This window comes from Zalophus californianus, chromosome 10 (genome assembly GCF_009762305.2).
Source record: "Zalophus californianus isolate mZalCal1 chromosome 10, mZalCal1.pri.v2, whole genome shotgun sequence".
Classification (NCBI taxonomy): Eukaryota; Metazoa; Chordata; class Mammalia; order Carnivora; family Otariidae; genus Zalophus; species Zalophus californianus.
The window spans coordinates 96,083,955-96,107,065 of NC_045604.1; the positions used below are offsets into that span (position 1 = coordinate 96,083,955).

Sequence of the window (23,111 nt, forward strand, 5' to 3'; positions counted from 1 at the left end):
TGGATGGAGTGTTACATATGTGATAAAGTAACTGTAGCAAAATGTTCACCACAGAACCCAGGTGGTTGCATACATGAACACTCATTGTAGGAATTCTTTGAACCTCTCTGTACGTTTGCAAACTTAAGTGTTGGGGTAAAATATATGTAGATTGCGTCATACAGTGAATGAATGAATGCATGAATGAATGAATGAGTAAAGCCTTAAAGACTAGGTAGAAACCTGCTGAAATACTTTCTTTATACTCCCCTGCTTATATTCTAAAGTGGGTTTGTATTGCTCGTATAACAAGAGAACATTTTTTTCAAGCAGAAAAATGGCACAGGAGTCCATTGATAAAACTGACAAAATAGGCATTTATTCTGAGGACGTAACGTCATGAAGAAACTCCCCAAGGCCAGCCTGGGAGTGGGCGAAAACTGCTGGCTTGCTCAAAGGGGAACAGGACCTCAGCACTTCTCTGCACCCCTGCCGCTCAGGGAAGCCTGGGCCAGAGCTCGCTCAGGCTGCGGGCCTGCAGTCTGACCTGCCTGCCTGTCAGTGCAGGCCCGGATTAGTGTGTCCCATGTCCCAAGAAGCCAGAGCATCAAGACAGGTGACAAAGGAAGTCGTGCAGAGGCAGGGCCAGGAGCCCTGACAGGGAAATTCCCAAAGTGTCGGAGATACAGGCGGCTGCCATGGCAAATTCCCGGTGTTCATCACTTGTCTGCAGAGGGCAGAAGCAGGGGTGAGGCTTCAGTCCTAGCCGCCCCAGCCCAGGCCTTCCCCAGAGAGGCCCTCCACGCCCTCGCCCAGCTGGTGCTGACCTCCAGGGCGATGTTGTGGAAGGTGTTCACGTAGGCAGCACCTCCGAGGAGCCCCTCATACAGAATGATCAGGAAGATGAGGTAGATGCTGGGAAGGAAGCTCAACCACACGTCCACCAGCAGGAAGGCCAGGTTGAAGCACTGGGAATGCAGGTGGAGGGGAAGGCTGAACCTGGGACCAGAGGCTACGATCCCATCCAGTGGGCCCTGGTTCTGGGAGACGCTGGGAGAGGGCTGTCAGGCCCGGATCAAATCCCAGCACCCAGCTGGCCTGCCGGACCCTGGGATCTGGGGTAGGCCTTCGCCCTATCCTGTCCCAGCACCCTAGACGTTGTAGGTCTCTCTCCCAACCTCGCCTTGGCTCATGTCGCTCCTGGAACGCTATTCCCCTTTCCTCACTTGGGATCTCCTGGTCACCACTGTTTGCAGGTCAGCCTGGATCAGGACCCCTCTCCTGGGCTCTCATGCCTCCTCCCAAGGGCTCCCTGAAGAGAGAGGACCACCCCTCTCCCACCATTTTACCAGACTGAGACTATGGGTGTTGATGAGCAGTTCTCAACTGGGTGTGATTTTTGCCACCCAGGGTGACCACCTGGCAATGTCTACAGATGTTCTTGGCTGTAGCAAGTGGGGAGGGAGTGGGTAGAGGCCATGGATGCTGCTCAATTCTGTGGTGCACAGGACGGCCCCACAACAAAGAATGATCCAGCCCCAAATGTCAAGAGTGCCGAGGTGGAGAAACTCTGGCTAAGGCATTCTCATGTCTTTAAGGAAGACTCTCTAACCCCACCCATGGGAGTAGGTCCCTCCTCTGTGCCCCAGTCCTTCAGAGGACCCCAGTGTCTCAGGCCTGAGCGCACAGGGTTGCCTCCCCAGTGTGGAGGCCGCCATGGCGGTTCGCATGCTTGATGCACATACAGATCACCTGGGCATCTCGTGACCCACATAGGCCTTGCCCTCGAAGGTTCTAATTCGTTAAGTGTGAGGTGAGCTCAGAGATCTGCACTTAAGAAAACACATCCCAGTGACGCTAACGTGACTGACAACACCCTGCCGAGGCTTCTGTCTGTAGCATGAGGCCCGATGCTTTCTGTAACGGAATTCTTTCTGCAACGATTATAAGCTGCTAATTCTACGGAGCAGCCTTGGTTAAAATTACAGCGAAAATCCCAAGCTCCCCATTTCGGTGGCTTCTAACAAAGAACCCTGAGTTCAGAATTGTTGGCACAAGGATTCAGGGCTTTCGGGGCACAAGGCCGTGGGCTGGCAGCACTGCTCAGATAAAGAAGGGAGAAAGCTGGAGGACGAATTCACAGGGCGCTGTCATAACACTCAAGTGCAACCTATACTTGCTCTATATCTTGTTATCCTAGAAATGGAATCAGTTTATTAAAAAGGACTTTCCTGGACTAATGAAAGGTTTATTTTATTTTATTTTTTTAAAGCAGGGAGCCTGACGAGGGCCTCGATCCCAGGACCCTGAGATCATGACCTGAGCCGAAGGCAGACGCTTAACGACTGAGCCACCCAGGCGCCTCTGGAAGGTTTATTTTGATAATTACCTTCAGGGGCTATAGACTCGTGACCTTGAAACAATGAAGGCTGGTTATGTGAAGCTACTTTGGTTAGACCGCGGGCGAGAATGTTGTGTTTGTTCACATAACGTTGGAATACTTGTGCCGCGGCAAGTTACATTTGCTCACCTGCCTTGCGGTAAATAACCTGTTGGCTACAACATCGCTGATTTTATTGTAAGGAACCATCCAGAATAAAAGAACAGTCCTTTTTTTTTTTTTTTTAACCCATGGAAACATTATTTGAAAGCCTGTGTCTCTGCACAAGGCTTGTGGAAATAATCATTAAGTAAGTGCTTCTCGTGGATTAAAACACTTCTTCTCATCTCTATTTGGTACGATGACCCTGAGAAGTAGATATTGGCCACGCCTGATTCAGAAATGAGGCAGTCTCGGCTCAGGCTGGTTCAGGGACCTGCCCTAAGTCACACAGCTACAGAGAACAGAAGCTGGGATTTGCACCCAGGTTTGCCAGGCTCCCGAGGCCACACATTTTACACGGAGCCGGAGCCCTGCTGGCCTCCTGTTCCCTGGGCTCAGACCTGACGGCGAGCAACAAACACTTCCTGCCGAGGGAAGGAAGCCTGGGGTCTGGGAAGCTGGGAGCCAAGGTGGGAACAGAGGGAGGGCCGGACTCGGTACCTGCAGCAGGGCCAGGACCCACGTGAAACGGATGCGACAGCAGCGGAGAGAAGAGCGGGAAACAAAGACGCCAGCCTGGTAGAGCATCTGGTACCTTCGATGGGGGCAGGAAGGGTGGAAGAAGCCCCTGTGGGTGGCCACTCAGCAGGGTGGCCCCGGCTGCCCCCAGGCCCTGGCATCAAGGGGCCCTCCCAGCCCCCTGCCTGTCCTGCTACCCAGCCTCTCTCCCTTCTTACCAGCGATACTGCTGAGCGTGACTCAGGGACGTGTTCCGGAAGAACAGAAGCTCAAACTGCAGCCAAGGGCAGACAGGGCAGATGGTCAGAGACCTTCGAGGCCCCTGCCTCGACCACTTCTTCCTCCCCCCTCCAGCAGCCCTCACTCACAAGCCCCTGATTGATGAAATACTCCGCAAAGTAAACCAGGACCAAGGGGACGATGTACCGCAGCAGGCCCTGGAAGAGTCCAAAGACATTAAGTGGAAGGCCGGCAGGTGGGCACTGGCCACGGAGGCGCCCACCACAGCCACCATCCATACCTTGAACACAGTCCACCTTTCCTGAAGGGAGAGGCTTGAGCTGGAGTCTGCAGGGGAGCAGGGAGGGAAGGGCAGGTGAGGTTGGCACACCCACTCAGCAGAGGGGTGCTGGTGGGCAAGGACCAACCACATTCACACTCTGTGTGAATGCACTTAAATGCCACGGGATTGTACAACTAAAAATGGTTAAGGGGCGTCTGGGTGGCTCAGTCGGGTGAGCGTCCGACTCTTGACTTCAGCTCATGTCATGCTCTCGGGGTTGTGAGATTGAGCCCTGTGTCGGGCTCTGCGCTTAAGATTCTCTCTCTCCAGGAGCCTGGGTGGCTCAGTTGTTAAGTGTCTGCCTTTGGCTCAGGTCATGATCCTGGAGTCCTGGGATCGGGTCCCGCATCAGGCTCCCTGCTCAGCGGGAAGCCTGCTTCTCCCTCTCCCTCTCCCACTCCCCCTGCTTGTGTTCCCTCTCTCGCTGTGTCTCTCTCCGTCAAATAAATAGAATCTTTAAAAAAAAAAAAAGATTTTCTCTCTCCCTCTGCCTCTTTAAAAAAATGGTTAAACTGGTAAACTTCATGTTAGGTATATTTTACCACAATTAAAAATAAAAAGGAATTAACTGGCGGGATCTCTCCACGGCTCTTATGCAGTTTGATAGCTACACGTCTCCAACCCAGCCACACTGGCCCCTTCCTTCTGCTTCTTGAACATCCAAGCTCCTTCCCATCGCTGGCTCTTAGCACTTGCTGTCCACTCGGCCTGCAACCTGACTCCCTGTCACTCAAAGTTCAGCCGAATGACCCCTCCTCAAAAAGGCCTTCAGAGACCCCTCCTCTAGGTGGGACCCTTCTCTATTCCCCCCAGTTCCTAGCAGCAATCCCCGCTTTATGTCCGGCCAGCACTTACCAAGGCTCGAAAATAACATGTTTCCGATTCAGCTACTTGTTTATGAATCTGTCCCCTTTCTTCATCTCGGCCACCCAGTACCCACAGTGATCATCAGCACATGGTAAATATTCACTGAGCATTTTTTTTCTTTTTTTAAGATTTATTTATTTGAGAGAGAAAGAGGGAGAACGTGGATGGGGGAGGGGCCGAGGGAGAGGGAGACAGAGAATCTCAAGCAGACTCCACACTTAGCGTGGAGCCCAATGCGGGGCTCGATCCCACAACCCTGAGATGGTGACCTGAGACGCAATCAAGAGCCAGACGCTTAACTGACTGAGCCACCCAGGCGCCCCAGTGAGTAGTTCTTGAATAGATGAATGCCGTTGGTTCTTACCATAACCAGCACTGCCATCCACCTCCTCTCCGGACTGTGTCCACCATAGAGAGGAAAGGCTAACACCCGTCCAGAGAGAGAGGGATGGGTCCGAGGGACTCCTGGGTCTCCTACCTGGCTTCAACTCTGCGGCCTCACTGCCAATCAGGGGCTGTCGCGCTGATGTCTCTGCCTCTTCCTCCCCTCCAGGGTCCTGGGGCTCGGGAGATGTGAGCAAAAAGAAATAGCTAGGAACAGGTGGGATGGAGATGAGACCGAAGAGCCTCTGTTGGGCTGGAGAGGCCACTCCCTCCCAGCCCCCCATCATTTCCGTACTCCTCGCAGGCCCCCCCGATCCTGTGCCGGAGAGCTCTAACTGAGGAAAGGTGCTTCCTTCCTTAGAGTTGAAATTTGTCTCCTTGTTGTTTCTACCCACAGGCTCTTGTTTGGATTTCTGGCTCACACCAAGCACGTCAGCTCTGTTTTCTTGTCATTGTTACTCTTCTTTTTTAAAGATTTTATTTATTTATTTGACAGAGAGAGACACACAGTGAGAGAGGGAACACAAGCAGGGGGAGTGGGAGAGGGAGAAGCAGGCTTCCCGCGGAGCAGGGAGCCCGATGCGGGGCTCGATCTCAGGACCCTGGGATCATGACCTGAGCCGAAGGCAGACGCTTAACTGACTGAGCCACCCAGGCGCCCCTTGTCATTGTTATTCTAATGATTATCACATGTTCATCCTATGCTGGGCTAGAACTTTCAGTCTCTTCTATAGAGACCAGGTCTATACTCAGGTATGTCTACACTCGTCCTATATAAATTGTTGGCTTATTATTTTCCTTTAAATCGATTCACTTTTTCTAAAGGGCCTTGCCCTAAGCAATAATCTGTGAAATCACAGGTTTGATTGGCTAGTTAACATTTTTTCCCAATACCCTCAAAATTAATCAAAGAAAGGCCACCCCTGTCCCCTTCAATCATCTCGGGATCCACACCGTACCAGATGCTTCACACACATCATTTCAAGGTGTCCCACAGTACACAGCCAACAGGTAGCAGCTCCAAAACTCAAACCAGGCCTCTCCGAGTCCAGAACCCACATCCCCTCTTTACGAGGCTGCTGGGATCTGAAGATCGGGAGCATGGTCTAGTTCTCTCCTTGAATCCCTCATCCTCCCAGCCCCGGCAGCCTACCTGGCCAGCAGCAGGGCAGGGATACCCAGCATGGACAGCAGGGTGTGCTGCGGGGAGAGGCCAGCCTGGGTGAGGCCCAGGTAGGACAACGCTCCCAGCAGCCCGGCTCCCCCAGTTCCTGAGGACCACCAGGAGATCACAGCCCTGAGAAGAACACAAGAAATGAGGAAGGACCAAAGCCCGCACCAGGGGGTCCTCTCTCCCGCTCCCGGCTCTGCCTGCTTACCTGGGGTAGAAGGCAGTGAGCGAGAGGAAGGTGACCTCCCCCAGACCTGACGAGATGCTAGCCAAGACCACACCTGGGGGGAGGACAAGCATGGCAGTGGCCACACCTGGCCTCCCTATATAGCCCCGATCCCCTGAGGGGTCTGGCCATGGCCTCCTCTGCATCAACTCAGAGCAGCGGAAAACAGATCCCCTGGGCAGGGGGGCTTCAGAGCTGAAGGAGAACCAACCCGCTGCCCTGCATGCCCTCTCATAGGGAACGGGACCTCCATCTATCCAGTTAGCAACTCTGGAGCAAGAACTCATCCTTGACGCCTCAGCTGCCCCCGTCACGGCGTCTTGGTGACTCTGCTCATCTCGAGCTCCGTACACTCCATCCATTTCCTCCTATCTCTGCCCCCCACCCCCGACCCCAACCACCACCCATCCTCCAAAATGACCTCACCTCCCGTCTCCTACTTGTGACAGTCCCAGCAGGCTCCTGAGGCTCACAAAAAAACAATCCCTTTCCTCTCAGAAGTTGGGGAGACTACCCCACAATGCTCTGTTTTGGTTCCTCTGGGTTCCCCAGCTGACACAAAACCTCACACTCACCACATAGGCTGGTCCCCACTGAATGAGAAAAGGCAACCAGGATGAAGCTCCCAGCGGCACAAATCCCACTGACGAGAACCCGGGGGCTGAGGGCAAGGGGTTGGGAGGGAAGAGGAAGGTCAGCCTCCGCCCGCAACTCCCCAACCCTCCCACCACTTCCGTAGCCCTTGCAGCCTCCCCGCTCTTCAGGCCCCACCTGACCTCCCTCCCGCCACCCCCACTCAGACCTGTAGGGTAGCAGATGCAGACCAAGAGGAGCCAGCAATTTGATGACGAGGGTGGGGAGGATATCTGCCAGGAGCACGGCCTGGAACAGAACAGAGTGAGACCCCCGACGGTCCCAGGGACAAGCCTCCCAACCAAGTGGTCGAGGGAAGACAGACCCCAGCCAGGTCGACCTGCTACAGACATAGGCTCTGAAGTCAGACAGATCTGGGCTCAAGTCCCAGCTCTGCTGCTCCTTAGCTTTGTGTCCAGAGCTTCAGATCCCTCATCTGGAAAATGGGGGGTGGTTACAGCGCTTAGCTCGTAGGACTGACATGAGCCAACGCAGGCTACACACAGAAAAGGCTCGGGAAATGGTCTTAATTATTATAATCACGATGGTCGCAGCTGGGTGCTGAGGGATGGGGCGGGGGTCAGGGGGGACCAGATGGGTACTCACAGCCGTGGAGACAGAATTGCAGTCAAATCGAGATGAGCTGTTGTGGGGGGTGGGCGGTGGGTCTGGGTCCACCTGATGACAGAGGAAAGTCTTTCACCCAGGGAGGCAAGAGGAGACACAACCTGGCTCCAGTCCCAGCTCAGCCCTAACTTGAGGGATGGCCTTGGGTCAACACTAGCCTCTTGGGACCTCAGTTTCTCTACGTGCACAATGGGGAGGGTGAGGTTACCGTAGAAAGCTCACACTAAGGACCCAAAGGCCAAAGATGGCCCCGTAAATGGGCTCTACTTGGGTGACACATTCAGGAGATTTCATTTTTAAAAATTTGAGCTTCTAAATTTTTACTTTCTGTCTAGAACAATGTACAGGTAGGAGAGTGAGTTGTAATGCTCCCCAAAGTGCCTTATTTTCTCTGATATAAATATTTTATAAGGACCTCTTCCAGTGGATGCTTGGGTGTGGTTGCCACATCGATTTTAGGGAGTGGGTGTATATGCAGTAGAGCTACAGTCTGGAAATGGGTCTCTCTCCCCTGAGAATGGGAAAGGAGATTCAGTTAGAGATCTGGGAGGGTGGGGTTAAACCAAACCCCCGATGTGACCCTTTCTTCTTCCCCCTACTCCTCTTAGGCCCCTAGGAGGATATCCAATTTTTAAAGCCCTGTGGCTCCAAGCCTGGTCTCATCTGTTTCCCTGCCAGGCTCATGTGTGGACCACCCGCGCAACCCCTGACCTGAGGATTCCAACTGTTTTACGTAGACACGTGAATATGTAAATGCCAACGTTTTAAATAATTTGATAAAGTCTTTGTAGCTACTCAGCCAAGAAAAAAAAAATGGTTTCCAGAAAAGCTGACCTTGGACCAAATTCCCTGTTGGACTTGCAAGGTGGTGGCTGCGCTCCTTCGGCATGTACTCCCCCTGCCCCCAGCTCATCACAGACAAGAGGGTCTCAACTGGAGGTGATTATACCCCCCAGGGAACATTTGGCAATGTCTGGAGACATTCTTGTCTCAACTACAGAACAGGGGTATGCTGCTGGTAGAGAACAGGGGTGCTGCTAAGCACCGTACAGTGCACAGGAAAGCCTCACAACAAAGAATTCTCCGGCTTAAAATTAACAGCACTGGGGTTAAGAAACGCTGTCATAGGCCATGGCCCCACCCAGCCAACATCTGAGTTTGTACACGTGGCACCAATTGATTCTTAAAAACCCTCCCTGCTCTGCGGTCTGGGAGACTGGGAACTTTAGTCCCCTTGGCCCACCCCTTGGCCACCCCATACCATGAGTTTTTCAAAGGGGTCCCTGCTCTAGGGTGAGTCCTTCATCTTCCCATAAGGACTAAACATGGTGATGGAGGTAGAGAGGGTCACTTACATGGCTCTGGTTCCCAGATGCCCTCTGGTGGCTAAGGATGTCATGGGCAGCACTGAGCATCACCACATAAGAGAAGTTGTTGCAAAGGCCCAGGAGCCTGAAGTGAGCAGAATAGACTTTTTTTCCCCTTCCGTTTTATTGAGATATAACTGACATATAAGAACAGATCTTAACCTCCTTCCAGGCTTACAATCTACTCACAGTCGTAGCACCAAATCTCCCCTTCCTATGGCCTTCAATCAGCTCCCTGTTCTTCTCTCTCACCAGACCCCATCTCCATTTCAATGTTAGGACTAGAAATACAGGCTTTGGGACGACAGACTTGGGCTCACATCTCGTCTCCCCCAGGAAGAGAAGAAAGTCATCCTTAACGACTCTCTCCTCCAAGCTCCCACCATGGTTCAGTTCCTGGGGCATTTCTCATCCACTGATCCACTGTCTCTGAAGTGCTGCGGAACAGTAGAAAGCTCCCGGGGCTTGAAGCCCAAAGGACTGTGTTCAGGTTCCAAGCCTGCTGCCTCCTATCTGAGTGGCCTTGGGCGACGTAATGTGTAAATGGGGACACAGGTTTTCCTTCTCACTACCTCACAGGGTCTGTGGGGATTAAAAGAAGATCCTACCAAAGCCCTATATGACCCACGAAGGATTCTTTTTTTGCTTACTCTCATTTCCCAGAGCTGCACTCAGTGATAGGAAAGGAACTGGGCCCCGTGCCAGAGATTTCATGTGCTCTTTTCACAAGCCTACGAAGTGGTCCCACCATTCTTCCCATTTTGCTGCAGTCAACCAGAGAGGCTCAGAGAGGCGACAGAACTCTTCCAGAGTCACATGGGAAGTCACTGCCAACCCAGTGTGCCACCTAAGCCCTCAATGTTCAGATCAGCGTTAGAAGGATTTCCCAAGGCTCAATACTGGAATGATTTCAGGAGGTAGATGGGTGGCCTTTCAAAAAGTGGGGATGTGTTTATTAAAACGTGCATTAGGAAAAACACTGGCTTCCCATCTAGAGTAATGATTTAAAGTTTTCTTCTAAAAAAAAAAAAAAAACAACACGTATTTACAAATTTGATGGTAGGATCTTGCCCAAACGTGAAGGTGGGAAGTAAATGAGTGAAGTCTTGGAGGTTTACACACTGCCTCAGGGCAAACCAACTGGTTCAGTAAATATTTGTGAATTCAGCTCCCTTTTCTCAGTTCAACTCTTTCTTCCCTTTTTCCTCCTGTTGCTTCCCAACTCTTCCCACCCCATTTTTTACTTCTGCTGAACTCTTCGGGCCACTCACCAGAAACCCATCATGTTCCTCCAAAGGGCGCCCCCACGGTCCAGCAGAGGGGGCAGAGGTTCCGGGGTGGTCTCCTCCCCTGAGAAGGCGAGAAGAGAGCATGACTCCCACCCCACTCGCAGGTGCACGAGGGCCCCACGGGTGTCCTCCCGGGGCCGAGCCAGAGCCCGAGCCCCGAATCAGGTGGGTCGCGGGGCAGGGGCTGTCACTCTCAGGAGGGTGGGCGGGACTACGCACCCTCGGAATCCAAAAGGCGCCGCCGCGAGCCCGCACAGCCTCCCATGGCATCCAGTTCAGGTCCCGCGAAGGATTCAAAGTGAGCGAGCGTCCAGAATTGGCTCCGACCTGGCGGGTGAAGGTCTGCGACAGATGAGAAGGATCAACGCCCCACTGCAGGTCCCAGCTCCGGCTTCTCCGCTGCACACGCGCGGGGCGACCCACCACGTTACCCCGGAGCTCCATCTCGCGCCCTCGCACCCCCCACCACGCCCCACCCGTGGGACTCTGCCCCAGCCCCCTTTAAAGCAGGGGGCTCCGCGGTCTGTACCTTTAAGAGCAGCAGCAAGTCAGGCCCCGAGGTACCGCAGGTTGGCGGGTCACGTGACAGCACCAGCGGCGCCCTCATCACGTGCTTGGAGGTCACCACAACTTCCGGGTCCTCTCTCTGTCTTGGCTTCAGGCTTTCCCAGCCTCGGGGTGGGGGACAGAGAGAGGCCGGAAGAACCCTGGAACCGCTGGTTTAAAACTGGAGCGGGCAGGATCAGCAAGAAGAGCCGTGACGTTAAACTAGCGGCGCTCAAGGTGTTGGCCCTATCGTGCCAGCCCTAGTCATGGCAGTGAGCGGCTTCAGCTCCTTTCGCGGCCCTCAATTGCCAGAAATAAATATGGCCACCTGGCTACGCTAGTCCCCGTTTCTGGCTGGGAACAAAGACAGCCAGCTTCAGGGCATTCTTATTCCTCTCTGTTGCCCTTAGATTGCTTTGAGAACTGAAAATCAAGATAACTTTCACTTAAGAGGATTTCTGTCTATTGGCAATATCCAAAGCATTAAAGAGATCACTTTCCCCTAATTATCCCAGAACCAAAGAACAGCACAGAAATAGTCCAACCCCTGGTTTTACAGATAAGAAAACAAAAAAAAGGAAAGTTGCTGGTGATGATACAAGGTTAGCCCTAAAGCTGACCTTAGAGACCCTTTTAACAATAGGGAATAGAGCACCAGAGGCAGGTGTGCTTGGCTCAGCAGGCTTCGGCAGAATTCCTGCCTGCATCAAGAATGCTTAGACCAGATGATTCTAAGGTCCAAGATTCTCATTCTGTGATCTCATCTAGTTCCTCTAATTGGAAATTTGGAAAGTGGGGATCAGGGAGGGGATTGCGGGAAGAGGTGTAGATCAAAGTCATTTCACATAGTCCAAAATAAGAAGTGATTATTCTCTTACCTTCCTCTAGGTGGTAAAGCAGCATCCTGAATTTTCTTCAGTGAGTCCTTCCCCCGCTAATATGTTCTATGGGCTTCCACCAGCTGGTGCCCACCTCTACCAGTTCTTTCTCACCACCACGTCCTCAGATTGCTGTTTGAAATGTGCCTCCTTTGGTCTGCTTCCCAGGTTACTCAACCAGTAAAAAATGGTGTCCTACTACCCATGTGGGACAAACTGAGCAACATGTCTTACATGGCCTGTGCCTTCAAGGAACTCACAGGAGGGTGGGAGGTAGACACAAATAACCACAATACAAAGCTTAGCCAAGTTTTGTTTCGCAAGAGTGACTACGGATGAGGGAATGGGCACTGGAGCCACCAATCCAGCCCCTTCTTCCCCTTGAGGAAGCATTAATGACCCTGAAATGAGAAGCCAAAGCTCTTACCAGCCCCTCTTCTCTCCTACTCCTTGTCCCTAGGCAAAACAGGAACCACAAACCCCAGCTTCCTCTCACAGAGTGGCTGTGGCTTAGGGGGAGCCGGAAATGGCTGAGGTGTGAATACAAGACCTGAGTCACTTGAGCTGCAGTTGCCACATGCCCCCTCCCCCCGTCCCCAATTCTGAGGTCTCCTGCTCCCATGTTTTTCTTTATGGCCTCCCCCCTTGCCCTTCAGCTCCAAATATGCACCTGAGTCCCCTGTGTGATGCACACCCATTTCCCAGCCAGGGCTGGAAGCTGCTCTGTGCATTGCAGAGGGTGGGCAGGGCCTGAACAGGGGATGCGTCAGGGAGACACAGGGGAAGAGGAAGTGTCTTGGGCCCGGGGAAGACGGGCTTGTCTCGGTGGGTGGGGACGGTCATTTGTCAGCTTTCTGGACACACAGACAGAGACAGACAGGATGGATTTCCTCCGGCTACATCTCCCTGGGCTGCATCAGGCCTTGCGGGGAGCACTGGTGAGAGGGGCAAAGAGATGCCAGAGACTTTCACCCTGCTCCCTGGGGCCTCACCTTCCCTCCTCCCTTTGAGTCTCTCCTCAGACTTGACATCCCTTTCCCAGGACCAGGTAGCCTCCTAGCCTGATCGTTTCTGGATTTCAATCCTCATACCTCCATAGACACATCCATTTACCCCTAATCTAGCCCTTTCTTCTTCCTTCTGCAAATCCAATTCTCTTTCCCCTCCCAGATCCCAGAACCCCTCTTCTGTGGCCCGAGTTCCTCTGGGTCAGGGTCCCAAGAAGGAGGGCTGGGGGAGAGGGCCTCCCCTTAATGCCTTTGTCCCCTCCCCCTCTCCTGTTCTAGGATTCCCTCAGCTCCTTTGTCTCCTACCTTATGGGAGATGAGGTCCCCACTGCAGAGAGGAAGGAGGCGAGGGCAGCCGAGGAGATGGGGGAGGTGGCTGCAGGAAGGCCAGGGAAGCCTGAAGAGAAGGAAGCCCAGGAGGCCCTGGAGGGCCTTGGAGGCAGCCAAAACCAGGAGGCTGGAGGGCTGAGAGGGCCTGGGGAGGCTGGAAGACGCCAGGACGGAAGTTCAGCAACAGAACAGACCTGGGGTTGGGAAGAAGGCAGCTCCCATGGGTCTCAGGCAGACAGGCAGGACACTGGGGTCTGGGAGGCAGTCAAGGCTGCCAGGTGCCAGGAGCCAAGGGCCCACTTAGAGGCCAGAAAGGAGTCCAAGACAGGGTCTGAGGCTGTTCGAGACAACAGCAGTCAAGCCCGGGAGAGTCAAGGGCCCAATGAGCAGGAAGTGAACACAGAGGAGACACCGAGAACCTGGGAACAGGAGGAGGAGGCGGAAGAGGTCAGGGAAAGAAAACCAGAGGTGGCCAGGAAGGCGGAGTCAGAGTGGACCTGGCACCGGGAGCCTGAGGGGGAGGTAGGTGCTGATGGGCAAAAGGTAGCAGGGGACAGCAGGGGGTCATTAGAGCAAACGGTCAAGGAGGCAGTTGCAGAGGAGATCCAGGGGTCTGGAACCAAAGAGGCCGGGAAGGAAGAAGAGGTGATGGTGGTCCTAAGGGGTAGCCCAAGCACAAGGGCACGGGAAGCATGGGAGTCAGGGACAGAATCTGAGGACGGGACAGCCTCAGGCAGGGAGGAAGCCAGGACAGTCTCAGACGGGGAGGAGGACGGGACAACCTCAGGCAGAGTGGAGGATGGGACAGCCTCAGACAGTGGGGAGGACGGGACAACCTCAAGCAGAGTGGAGGATGGGACAGCCTCAGGCAGAGTGGAGGACGGGACAACCTCAAGCAGAGTGGAGGATGGGACAGCCTCAGGCAGAGTGGAGGATGGGACAGCCTCAGACAGTGGGGAGGATGGGACAGCCTCAGACAGTGGGGAGGACGGGACAACCTCAAGCAGAGTGGAGGACGGGACAGCCTCAGGCAGAGTGGAGGACGGCACAGCCTCAGGCAGAGTGGAGGACGGCACAACCTCAGGCAGAGTGGAGGACGGCACAGTCTCAGGCAGAGTGGAGGACGGGACAGCCTCAGGCAGAGTGGAGGACGGGACAGCCTCAGGCAGAGTGGAGGATGGGACAGTCTCAGGCAGAGTGGAGGACGGGACAGCCTCAGACAGTGGGGAGGACGGGACAGCCTCAGACAGTGGGGAGGACGGGACAACCTCAAGCAGAGTGGAGGACGGGACAACCTCAAGCAGAGTGGAGGACGGGACAGCCTCAGGCAGAGTGGAGGACGGCGCAGCCTCAGACAGTGGGGAGGACGGGACAGCCTCAGACAGTGGGGAGGACGGGACAGCCTCAGGCAGAGTGGAGGACGGCACAGCCTCAGGCAGAGTGGAGGACGGGACAGCCTCAGGCAGAGTGGAGGACGGGACAGCCTCAGACAGTGGGGAGGATGGCACAGTCTCAGGCAGGGAGGAGGCTGGACTAACTTTAGTCAGGGTAGAGGCCAGGACCACCTCAGTTGGGAAGGAGGATGACCTCTCAGGAGCCAGGAAGAGAGAATATGGGGAAGTCTCAGGAGAAAGGATCTCAGAGGGCACTGGGAGGGCCTGGGCATTCGAGGAGGCCTCCTGGGGAGACCAGGAGGAGGAAGTGGATGAGAATAGAGAGGCTGAGATGAGCTTTTCCCCCAAAGAGACCCAGGCCCTGGCAACTAAGGGCACAGAAGAAGCAACTAAGGACCAGACAGCAGCGGGGGAGGCTGCAGAAGGCCAGGGGTCAGAGGGGGAGGTAGGGGAGGGCTTTGAGATCCAAGCAGATCAGGGAGGTAAAGAGGCTGAGGGGAGGCAAGCCTCAGCGATCAGGACTGTTGCCGCCAGTCTGGAGGAGGTGGTGGAGGCAGAGACGGCCAAAGAGGAGGAAGAGGGTTGCTGGGCCTCAGAGGCTGAGTTGCCCAAGGACGACGTGGCAAATGAGGCTGAAGGGGATGCTGACCTGGAAGCAACCCTAGAGACCAGCAGTCCTGAGAAGGAGTTCAGCGGGGAGAGGAGTGAGGGGGAGGCTCAGACAGGCGGAGAAGCACAGGGGGTGGAGTGGGGTGGCCTTGAGCACGAAATCACTGAAGGCCAAGAACCTGAGCTGATGGCAGACCCCCAGACCCTGACAGAGCAGCCTGAGGACGGACAGGGGGGTGAGGAAGAGCTCTGGGGCGTTTCAGCTCTGAGCAAAGAGGAGACGGAAGGGAGCCTGGAGGAATACCCCAGGAACGTGGGAGATGTAAAGCCTGATGCCCCTGGGGCAGAAGTCTGGGAGAACCAGAGAAGGGATGTGGAGGGAGGGGATGCCCAGGAAGAAAAAGCAGATGCTGAAGAGGGGGAGGAGGAGGCTGCAGGAGGCCAGGCCCCGAAGGAGGCCGAGGGAGGCCGAGAGTCTGTGCTCCCGGATGTCCCGGAGGCAGGCGGGGAGTGGAAGAAAGCCCAGGACGCAGGGTGTGGGGCAGAGGAGGGAGACAGCCCTGGAGCAGAGAGCCAGGAGCTGGGTGGAAGGCACGGGGCAGACGCAGGGACAGGTCAGTCGCTGGGAGAGTCAGATGCCAGAGAAACCGAGGATGAGGTGGAGGCCACCACAGTGCCCTGGGGGGCAGACACAACATCCAGTGGAAACTGGAGGCTGGAGGAGGCCGCTCTGAGCCTCCAGGACAGCGAGGACCCAGGGGTCAGTTCTTTGGCTTCTGAGATGGTGAGGGATAAGGTAGCTCTGGTTGGCAGGGCTGCTGGAGCTGGGGGAGGGCTCGAAAGAGAGGCTGGGGAAGCTGGGGACTCCGAAGGGAGGCAGGAGGCTGGGGGAGGCGGGGAGCTGGTAGAGGCTATACAGGGAGAAAACCGGGGTGGGCTGGAGTTTGGCCTGGCGGGCTCCGCAGACGAGGAGGTGGCTGGCAGAGGGGACCAAGCAGAGGCTTTGGAGGCCAGAGAGGGTGAGCCTGGGGGAGAGTGGGTGGAGGTCAGGGAGCCTGCGGTGGCAGAAGGAAGCTGTGGGATGGAAGGCTTTATCTCGGGCTCCCAGGTGGCGAAGGCAGAGGGGACCGTGGCCACGGTGGAGGCCGAGGGGCTCCCAGGAGGGCAGACGCTGTTGGAAGAGGAGGCTGTGGGATGGCAAATGAAGGAGCAGGGGCGGGGCAGTGAGGGGCAGTGTGGGGACCACCACCCCGACGGAGAGGCAGGAAGGCCCCTTGATGTGGAGGATGTTGCGGTGACTGAAGACCAGAGAGCACAGGCCGAGGAGATTGTTCCCGAAGGCCCGGAGGACGTCCAGGGCCCGGAGAACCAGTCAACACACCAGGACCTTGCAGAGGCCGAGCGTGGGTCACAGGGGGAGACGGCAGCAAGTGCTGGTCAGGGCGCTGGCGCCAGCTGGAGTGAGGTGAGAGCCCCAGCGGCGGTCCGGGGCTGGATAGAGCAGAATCTCGAATCCGGCCCCATGGTACTCTGTGCCCCTGCCCTGCAGGCCCTGCTCCCTGGGTCTCTCCTGGACGTCTCTGTCCCCCGGAGCCGTGTACTCCTGTCTCGCAACTCCTCACTGCGCCGCTCCCGGCCCTCTTCCCGACGGACCGGCACCCCTGAGCAGCAGGAGGAGCCTCCCCGCCCGCCACCCGAGGAAGAGATGTCAGCTCCCGAGCAGAGACTTCTCCAGCCAGAGGAGCCCCCAGAGCCCAGCCCCCCGAAGCCTGAGGGGACCCCACTGCCAGCCAGGAGAAGGCCGCTGGGACGTGGGTAAGCACAGGGTGAGGTGGCTGGGCTGGGCTGGCCTGGGGAGGAGGCTGTGCCTGCCTGGAGACCAGCTCCCCTGACCTGTCTCCGTCTGCAGGTTTGGCCTTGCACACACCGGCATGATGCAAGAACTGCAATCTCGGCTGGGCCTGCCAAAGCCGCAGGGAGGGCCCTGAGCCCCCGGGAGCCTGGCCCCAAGTGAGGCTCGGAAGGATCTTCCGAACCCTGCGCAGCCTATCTCCCTCTGCCACTTTGGACACACCCTTTCCACCCTCTGGGCCTCAGTTTCTCAGTGTGTCATTCTCGGAACAGACAGAACCAGATGCCTGCGAGGACCATGAACTTGAGGAGCGTGACTCGGCAATGTGGCCGACAGACTCCCTGCCCGCTGGGACCGCTTCTCACGGCCTGTCCTGACCACCTCTCTCATCTGTCTCGGCCGCCTGGAGGACCAAGGGGACGAGACAGTTCTCCCCTCAGCCTTCCCTCCGGGACTGCTCCCAGTCCCCACCCGGGCCTTCCGGAAAGCTGTGGAACAGCACACAAACCTCAGGGGTGGGAGCTAGCCCAGAAGAAAGGGGTCAGCAGGGCCTACAAGCTCCATTTGCAATGGGAGGTGGGTGAGAAACAGATCGTCAGCGGCCCTGAGCTTTCAAAAAACTCACAACTCTGCTGGTTACTATGGCAACCACCGGCCCAGCGAGCCAGAATGGGGGAAGGTACCCAGGAGCCCCCAGAATTTAGGAGCAGAAAGGGGCCCAGGGTGGCCAGAGGCTACAGACTCTTGTCCCTTGGGGGTCAGGTACCCCTTCTCTGAAAAGAAGCTGAGGCCGAGGGAGGATGAGAGTGCTTTATTGGGCACCCCGCATGGTGGCCTAGCCCGAGGACAGCTAGCAGGCTCTGAAACAATAAATAAACCATCCTTTCCCTAAACAATAAATAAATATCCAAGAAATAAATATCTGCCAGGGACCGGAGGGGCCTTAAGTTATTGGGTCGGGGTTGGGGTGGGAGGCCGGTGGAGTCCTGCCTGGTTTAAGGCAAATGAGCTGGGGGCTGTCTCGTTGCCCAGACCCCAGTCCTCAGTTCCTGAAAGGTGAAGGGACGGGGCTGAGAAGTCATCCCATCAGGGCTGGGAGCTGACTGTTGAGCACCCCAAGGGTGGGGCTGGGTTTCCGGCTTGGGAGAGCAAGAGTAAGTCCCTCACGGCCCGAGCCAAGACAAGCTCCAAGGAGTGCAGCAACTGGTAGGTGTAGAGGAGCTGGGGCCAGGACAGCTGTGCTGACATGTGCGAGGGGCCACCCGGAGCCCGTTCGGGCAGCCCCTTCCTCTCCTCATTCTCCTCCTCGGGGAGGTTGAGTCCTGCAGCCAGCACCTGAGAGGAGACGCCCATGGGTCAGACAATGGCCAAGCTGAGACCCGGAGCACATCCTCGTTCTTTTATGTGCCCAGTGGTACGGAATGACATCAGAGACCACAAGGTCATGATTTCCCTGGATAGCCCCTACTTTATAGATCTTCCATTATGTCATCACCTCACGCACCCTGCCTGATTTTTTGGTTCAAGAAAATGGAAGTCACGGAGCAAGATGCTGCTCGTGGAGGTGGCACATTCATCCAGGATTGCCCTGGGCATTTGGGACCCCAGAAGTTCTTCTCTTAAGGGTCATTTTAGGATCTGAGATGGACAGAAAGGTGGTATAGCTAGTTCTCATGCCGCTTGCGTTTTCTATTTTCCTTTTGTTAAGAGAAAAATGCCAGTTTCCCTTGGAAATGTTCAGGAGGGCCTGGTGATGTGAGAGGCTGAGGGAGAAGGGAACCAGCTTTGTTGCAGGGTCTGTTGATGCCAACAGCTGTTCCGGGTACTTCAGAGCTGTTCAGACCAAGACCCCAAGAGAAGGCAGAGATTCGGGGGACAGAGCCAGTCCCCCCACCTCCCTCCGACACACAGAGGGTCTGGAGCATCTCCCTCCAAAGTTACCCAACCCGTGGGCAGGGGGTGTTTGTAAAAGGGAGCCAATGAGCTTCAATTTTTTGTGTTGGTCTCTGGGAGTTGAGGAGGTGGGTGGACACTCTACCTGGAAGCGGAGATGCTGCTGCAAATCCCGGAGATCCAGCCTCATGGTCCACAGCTGCATCTTCTCTGAGCTGGTCCAGCCCCTCTGGCTTCCCAGGCCTCCCAAGAGGGCATGGAAGGGGCGAAGCATCATGGAGAGGAAGCAGAGTCGTTCTGAGTCCTGTGGGAGGGAGGGAATGGGTCAGGCAAGGCTCACAGGCTAAGGATCAAACCCAACCCCATGCTCACCATCCTAACACTCTCTGTCCACAGCCCCACTCTATCCCCTTCTTCACCAACCCTTTTTCCGTCCATTGCCTTGCTTGTGGTTTCATCCTGTCTCCAGCCTCCTTCCAACCCTAGTCCCACACCTAATCCCAACCCCATCCCTCCTCCATAGGTGCAGCCTCATTCTCACACCACTCCTTTATTCCAGCTGAATTTTTATATCCAATGACATACTCAGCCTCATCCAGATCCGATTCCTCCACTCTTCCCCAAATCCATTTTCCATTCAATCCCGACTTCATCTCCATCCACCCGGGCCAGCCTTTCTGCTAGCTCTCCTGCCCCACCCCTCTGGCCCCCAACTCACAGAGAGGCTGTGCCAGGCCTGGAAGGTCAGGGAGACGTTGGGGAGCTGATGTGCCAGGGGCAGGAGATCCAGGCTCACTCCTGGCAGGTGAGATTCAGCCTGTGGGGCAAGGTCTGTTAGTGGGGACCAGAGGGAGTGGGGATTTGCCCATCCCCCAAACCAGTTGCATTAGGGTGACTCACAAAGCGGTGGGCCTGGGTCCGAACCTCGGAGAATAGCTTCCTGGCGAGCTGCAGGCTGACCTTGAACTCCCTCCGCAACTCCTGCAGGCTCAGGGGGGACCTCCCTGGCGGTCTCGGGAATCCCCAGACACCAGCTCGAGCCAGGAGCAAGGAGAGCAGCAAAAGGCTGAGCCCTGGAGTTGGGGGGGGGGGGAGTTGGTGGGCCAGATGAGGGGAAGGCTTGAGAAGAACTCACGTGCCTTTTCTAGCCTGCGCTATAGGCAAGCCCTGTGCCATCTCACTGACCCCGCACAACCACTAACAAGATGGAAGCTTTTGAGGATGCCATATGGCATCTCTGTATGAATGAAAAGAAGATACCCCTTCTCCAAGACAGACACAACCTTGCTTAGAGTACCTACCTTTGCAAGCAAATCTCAGGCTGGATTTGACCGCCACCAACTCCCTTGGCCAAGTGTCTTTTTCAGTGAACAAACCACTCAACCATATGTGGTAGCCTGGGTGCTATTATCCCGTGCATTTTGCAGTTGAGGAAAATGAGGCTCAGTGAAGTTGACTAGCCCAAGGCCAAATAGCTAGAGGGTGAGGGAACCAGCACTGGATTCCAGATCTGCCCAAATGCAGAGCCTGTGTGCTTCCCCCAGCGAACTTAGAGGAGGGAGCCACCTCCCACGGAGCGGGCACACTGTGTTCTGCTGAGGATTCCTTGGGCTTAGCCCGTCGGCTCTGATGGCCTGAACTAGAGCCCCAGGGGTGGGCAGGCGGTGCTGGAGGCTCTATCCCAGGGAGTCAGAAGGACAGGCTGGTCCAGCCACCACCAAGGAAGGTGGATCACTCTGCAGTGTTGGAAGAACAGGGGGTGCCAGGAAGAGGAGGAGAGCCCAGAATGGGAGGCAGAACCTCGGTTTCTCATTCAGGTTCTTCCCTTGAGCAAGTCATCTCTTATCTCTGTGCCTCAGGTTCCCATCTGTAAAATGGGGGAGTCAGACCAACTGATTTCTTTTCTTTCTTTCTTTTTTTTAAATTTATTCATTTGAGACAGAGAGATACAGAGAGAGCGAGAGCATGAGCAGGGGAGAGGCAGAGGGAGAGGGAGAAGCAGGCTCCCCGCCGAGCCAGGAGCCAGACATGGGGCTCAATCCCAGGACCCTGGGATCATGACCTGAGCCAAAGGCAGATGCTTAACCATCTGAGCCACGCAGGTGCCCCAGACCGATTTCTGAAACTACTTCCTGCCCTGTTTCCTGGACAGAAGAGAGAGAGGCCCTAGGGTGGGAGCTCTGGGAAGAGGGCAGTGTTTGCTGGTTTCTCCATCAGGGAGAGGAAATCTAGCAATCGCTGGAGTTACACAATTCTCGAAACACAAACCAAAACTAGGCTGTAAGTCTAAGTCTGTTCCTGCTCTCCCTCCTCTCCCTGCCGTTCTTGATCTCTAACCCCTGGGCTCTGCTCCTGAAATTGTCCTGTAAATAAAGACTAAGGGGAGCTTCTGTGTCCTTCCATTCACCAATGTACTTCCAGAGGTGGGGGGCAGTGCCTGTGACCCCCCAGCATTCAGGCTTCCCTGGCTTGGGGACCACTCTGGCATCCCAGAGACTTTAGATGGTGTGGGGTTCCTCTTAGCTCTATTTTGAGGGAAAGTGCATGCCCCCAGGCTCTGGTGGATATTGCCCACCCAGAATTGAGCTGAGCCATTTCCTACTGACCCTCTGCTTCCTGTCTGAGCTCTAGAGCCCCAGACCCTTCCCGTGGCTTCTCCCTACCCTCTGTACCCAATCCTGGGTCCTTGGCCCTGGCTCTGTCCCCATCCTCCAGCCCTTGGTCCTTACTCCGGCTCCTCTTCCTGTGGCTCTGGTTCCAGCCTCTGACTCTTTGAGTCACCAACTGCAGATTGGACCTCCTTCCAAGCTATAGACCCTTGACCCAGTTAGGCTCTTGACTCCTTGGCCCCAGCCCCACACTCCAGCCAACTCCTCCTGCTGTTCTTCCTCTACCAGCCCCTGTTCTCAGCCAAACTGTCTGGTCCCTGCTCATTCACCCCAACCAAACTCTTCATTTATCTGCCTGGTCCTGGTCCTGGTCAAACTGGCTGCCCACCTTTCTCTCCCTTCAGGCCAGTCAAGCCTTCCCGTCCTCTGCCCAGCCCTGGCCGAACCATCATCCCTCTGCCCCTGGCCCCCATTCATGCCAGACTCATTCCCATTCTCCTGTTGACTGTATCCTGTATCCTTAGTCTTGGCCAAATAGTTGCCCACTCAGCCCCTGGCCCCCATCCACACCCATCAAGCCCTCCCATCCCCTGCCCAGTCTCAGCCAAGCTTGCCACCCCTCTGCCCCCAGCCCTGGCCTCAGACTCACGCCAGCCAAGGTCGCCTGCCATCTGGCCCATAGCGGGGCCCAGCCTGTGTGGCCAGCCATCTCCCGGGCAGGGGTCTTATACTGGGGGCTGCGCCGGTTTCACTTTCCGTCCTGCTTGTACTTTCGGCTTTGCACTCAGTCTTCTCTCCTCACCACCCCTTGCTGAAATGGGGAAATGTCATTTCCCTTCCCAGAGGGGGCGGGAGGTGCAGTGGGGGGTGACGGGAAGCTGGGGCTTCTGTCAATCCAAGCTCCGGACCCCCTGCTCAGCTTCCAGGACCAGCCCTCCCCTCACGTCCCCGCTCCTGGGTGAGCCACTGCTCTAGGGACTGGTAGGTCCCAGAGACTCAAACCCTCCTACTCCTCTGCTCTGTCATTATCATCCTAGTGCCATCACCAACTCAATGTCCTATAGAAGATGGATGGCCAGGTAAGGGGATTGCCTATCCCCTTGGGGGCTTGGGGTTTTGAGTCATCCTGCTCTTTTCTGGTTTACCAGATGGCTGAGGGAGGGAGTGCGAAGGAAGTAGGGAGCTCCTTGTGGAGCTCAGATGGGGCTTTGTGTGGAGCAGTGGGGTCCCAGTCTGGGCAGGGTCGGGGCTCAGCCTACAGCCAGGGTCAGGGTGGATGAGAACGGGTCCGTTCAGAGCCAAGAGCTCAGTCTTTGGCCAGAGTAAGATCTAAGATTAGAGCTCAGTCTATAACTAGGTTTAGGACTTGATCTAGAGGCGACTTGGTCTAGAGCTTTGTCTGTGCTTGGGGTGAGAGCTATCAGTGACCTGGAGGCCATGCTTGGGACCATTTGGGGTTAGGTTTCGAGTTCAGTCCAGATTGGGCACAGAGCTCGGGCTGTGGCTAAGGTTCCGACAGAGCCTGTGATTCAGGTCAGGGCTCAGGCTTGGGCTGTTGATGTCTAGGGTCAGGATTCACCAGGTTGGGGTTGTGTGAGGTCAGGATGGGGCTCGGTCAGGTCCTAGAATAATCCTGCTCTATGTGTTTCGCTATGTGGATGGCTGTCAGGGCTGGGCTGCATCAACCACAGGTCTCCCTTCCAGCACAGCTCCACCCTTAGCCCCACCCTGGGTTTTCCATCTTCAGGGACAAGATGGGGGTTTCTTGGTCTTCCCCGAGGCCCACTTTCCTTTTAGGATCTGTGGGGTTTCCCTGCTGGGTCCCTG

General features: G+C 55.7%; 3 protein-coding genes across 7 annotated transcripts; 1 reads left to right on the forward strand and 2 right to left on the reverse strand.

The window, feature by feature from the left end:
• Window positions 1-321: 321 nt before the first annotated feature.
• CLN3 (CLN3 lysosomal/endosomal transmembrane protein, battenin) lies at window positions 322-12,161 on the reverse strand. Of its 4 annotated transcripts, XM_027613713.2 has the most exons (17): window positions 11,591-12,154; window positions 10,696-10,893; window positions 10,386-10,508; window positions 10,149-10,227; window positions 8,866-8,962; window positions 7,490-7,561; window positions 7,053-7,132; window positions 6,826-6,911; window positions 6,233-6,305; window positions 6,007-6,150; window positions 4,948-5,060; window positions 3,561-3,607; window positions 3,409-3,477; window positions 3,259-3,314; window positions 3,023-3,116; window positions 807-947; window positions 323-706 (listed from the first exon to the last, which is right to left on the reverse strand). In XM_027613713.2, exons 3-17 carry the CDS (start codon window positions 10,429-10,431, stop codon window positions 587-589), a joined length of 1,317 nt encoding a protein of 438 aa, XP_027469514.1. In that variant the 5' UTR covers window positions 10,432-10,508; window positions 10,696-10,893; window positions 11,591-12,154; the 3' UTR covers window positions 323-586. The 4 variants fall into 4 exon arrangements, with proteins under 4 accessions (XP_027469513.1, XP_027469512.1, XP_027469510.1 ...); XM_027613712.2 differs by having other exon boundaries at window positions 322-706; window positions 6,826-7,132; window positions 10,386-10,493; window positions 11,591-12,161; XM_027613711.2 differs by having other exon boundaries at window positions 322-706; window positions 6,826-7,132; window positions 10,386-10,565; window positions 11,591-12,161.
• Window positions 12,162-12,398: 237 nt separating this feature from the next.
• APOBR (apolipoprotein B receptor) lies at window positions 12,399-17,788 on the forward strand. Its single transcript, XM_035722495.1, has 4 exons — window positions 12,399-12,528; window positions 12,877-16,395; window positions 16,480-16,745; window positions 16,840-17,788. The coding sequence occupies exons 1-4, from the start codon at window positions 12,472-12,474 to the stop codon at window positions 16,916-16,918; spliced, it is 3,921 nt and encodes a 1,306-aa protein (XP_035578388.1). The 5' UTR covers window positions 12,399-12,471; the 3' UTR covers window positions 16,919-17,788.
• A 59-nt stretch (window positions 17,789-17,847) lies between these two features.
• On the reverse strand, window positions 17,848-22,086 carry IL27 (interleukin 27). 2 transcript variants are annotated; one of them, XM_027613235.1, is made up of 5 exons: window positions 21,934-22,086; window positions 19,600-19,748; window positions 19,394-19,492; window positions 18,821-18,979; window positions 17,848-18,117 (listed from the first exon to the last, which is right to left on the reverse strand). In XM_027613235.1, the coding sequence occupies exons 1-5, from the start codon at window positions 21,962-21,964 to the stop codon at window positions 17,869-17,871; spliced, it is 687 nt and encodes a 228-aa protein (XP_027469036.1). In that variant the 5' UTR covers window positions 21,965-22,086; the 3' UTR covers window positions 17,848-17,868. The 2 variants fall into 2 exon arrangements, with proteins under 2 accessions (XP_027469036.1, XP_027469035.1); XM_027613234.1 differs by having other exon boundaries at window positions 19,576-19,748.
• Between the last annotated feature and the right edge of the window lie 1,025 nt (window positions 22,087-23,111).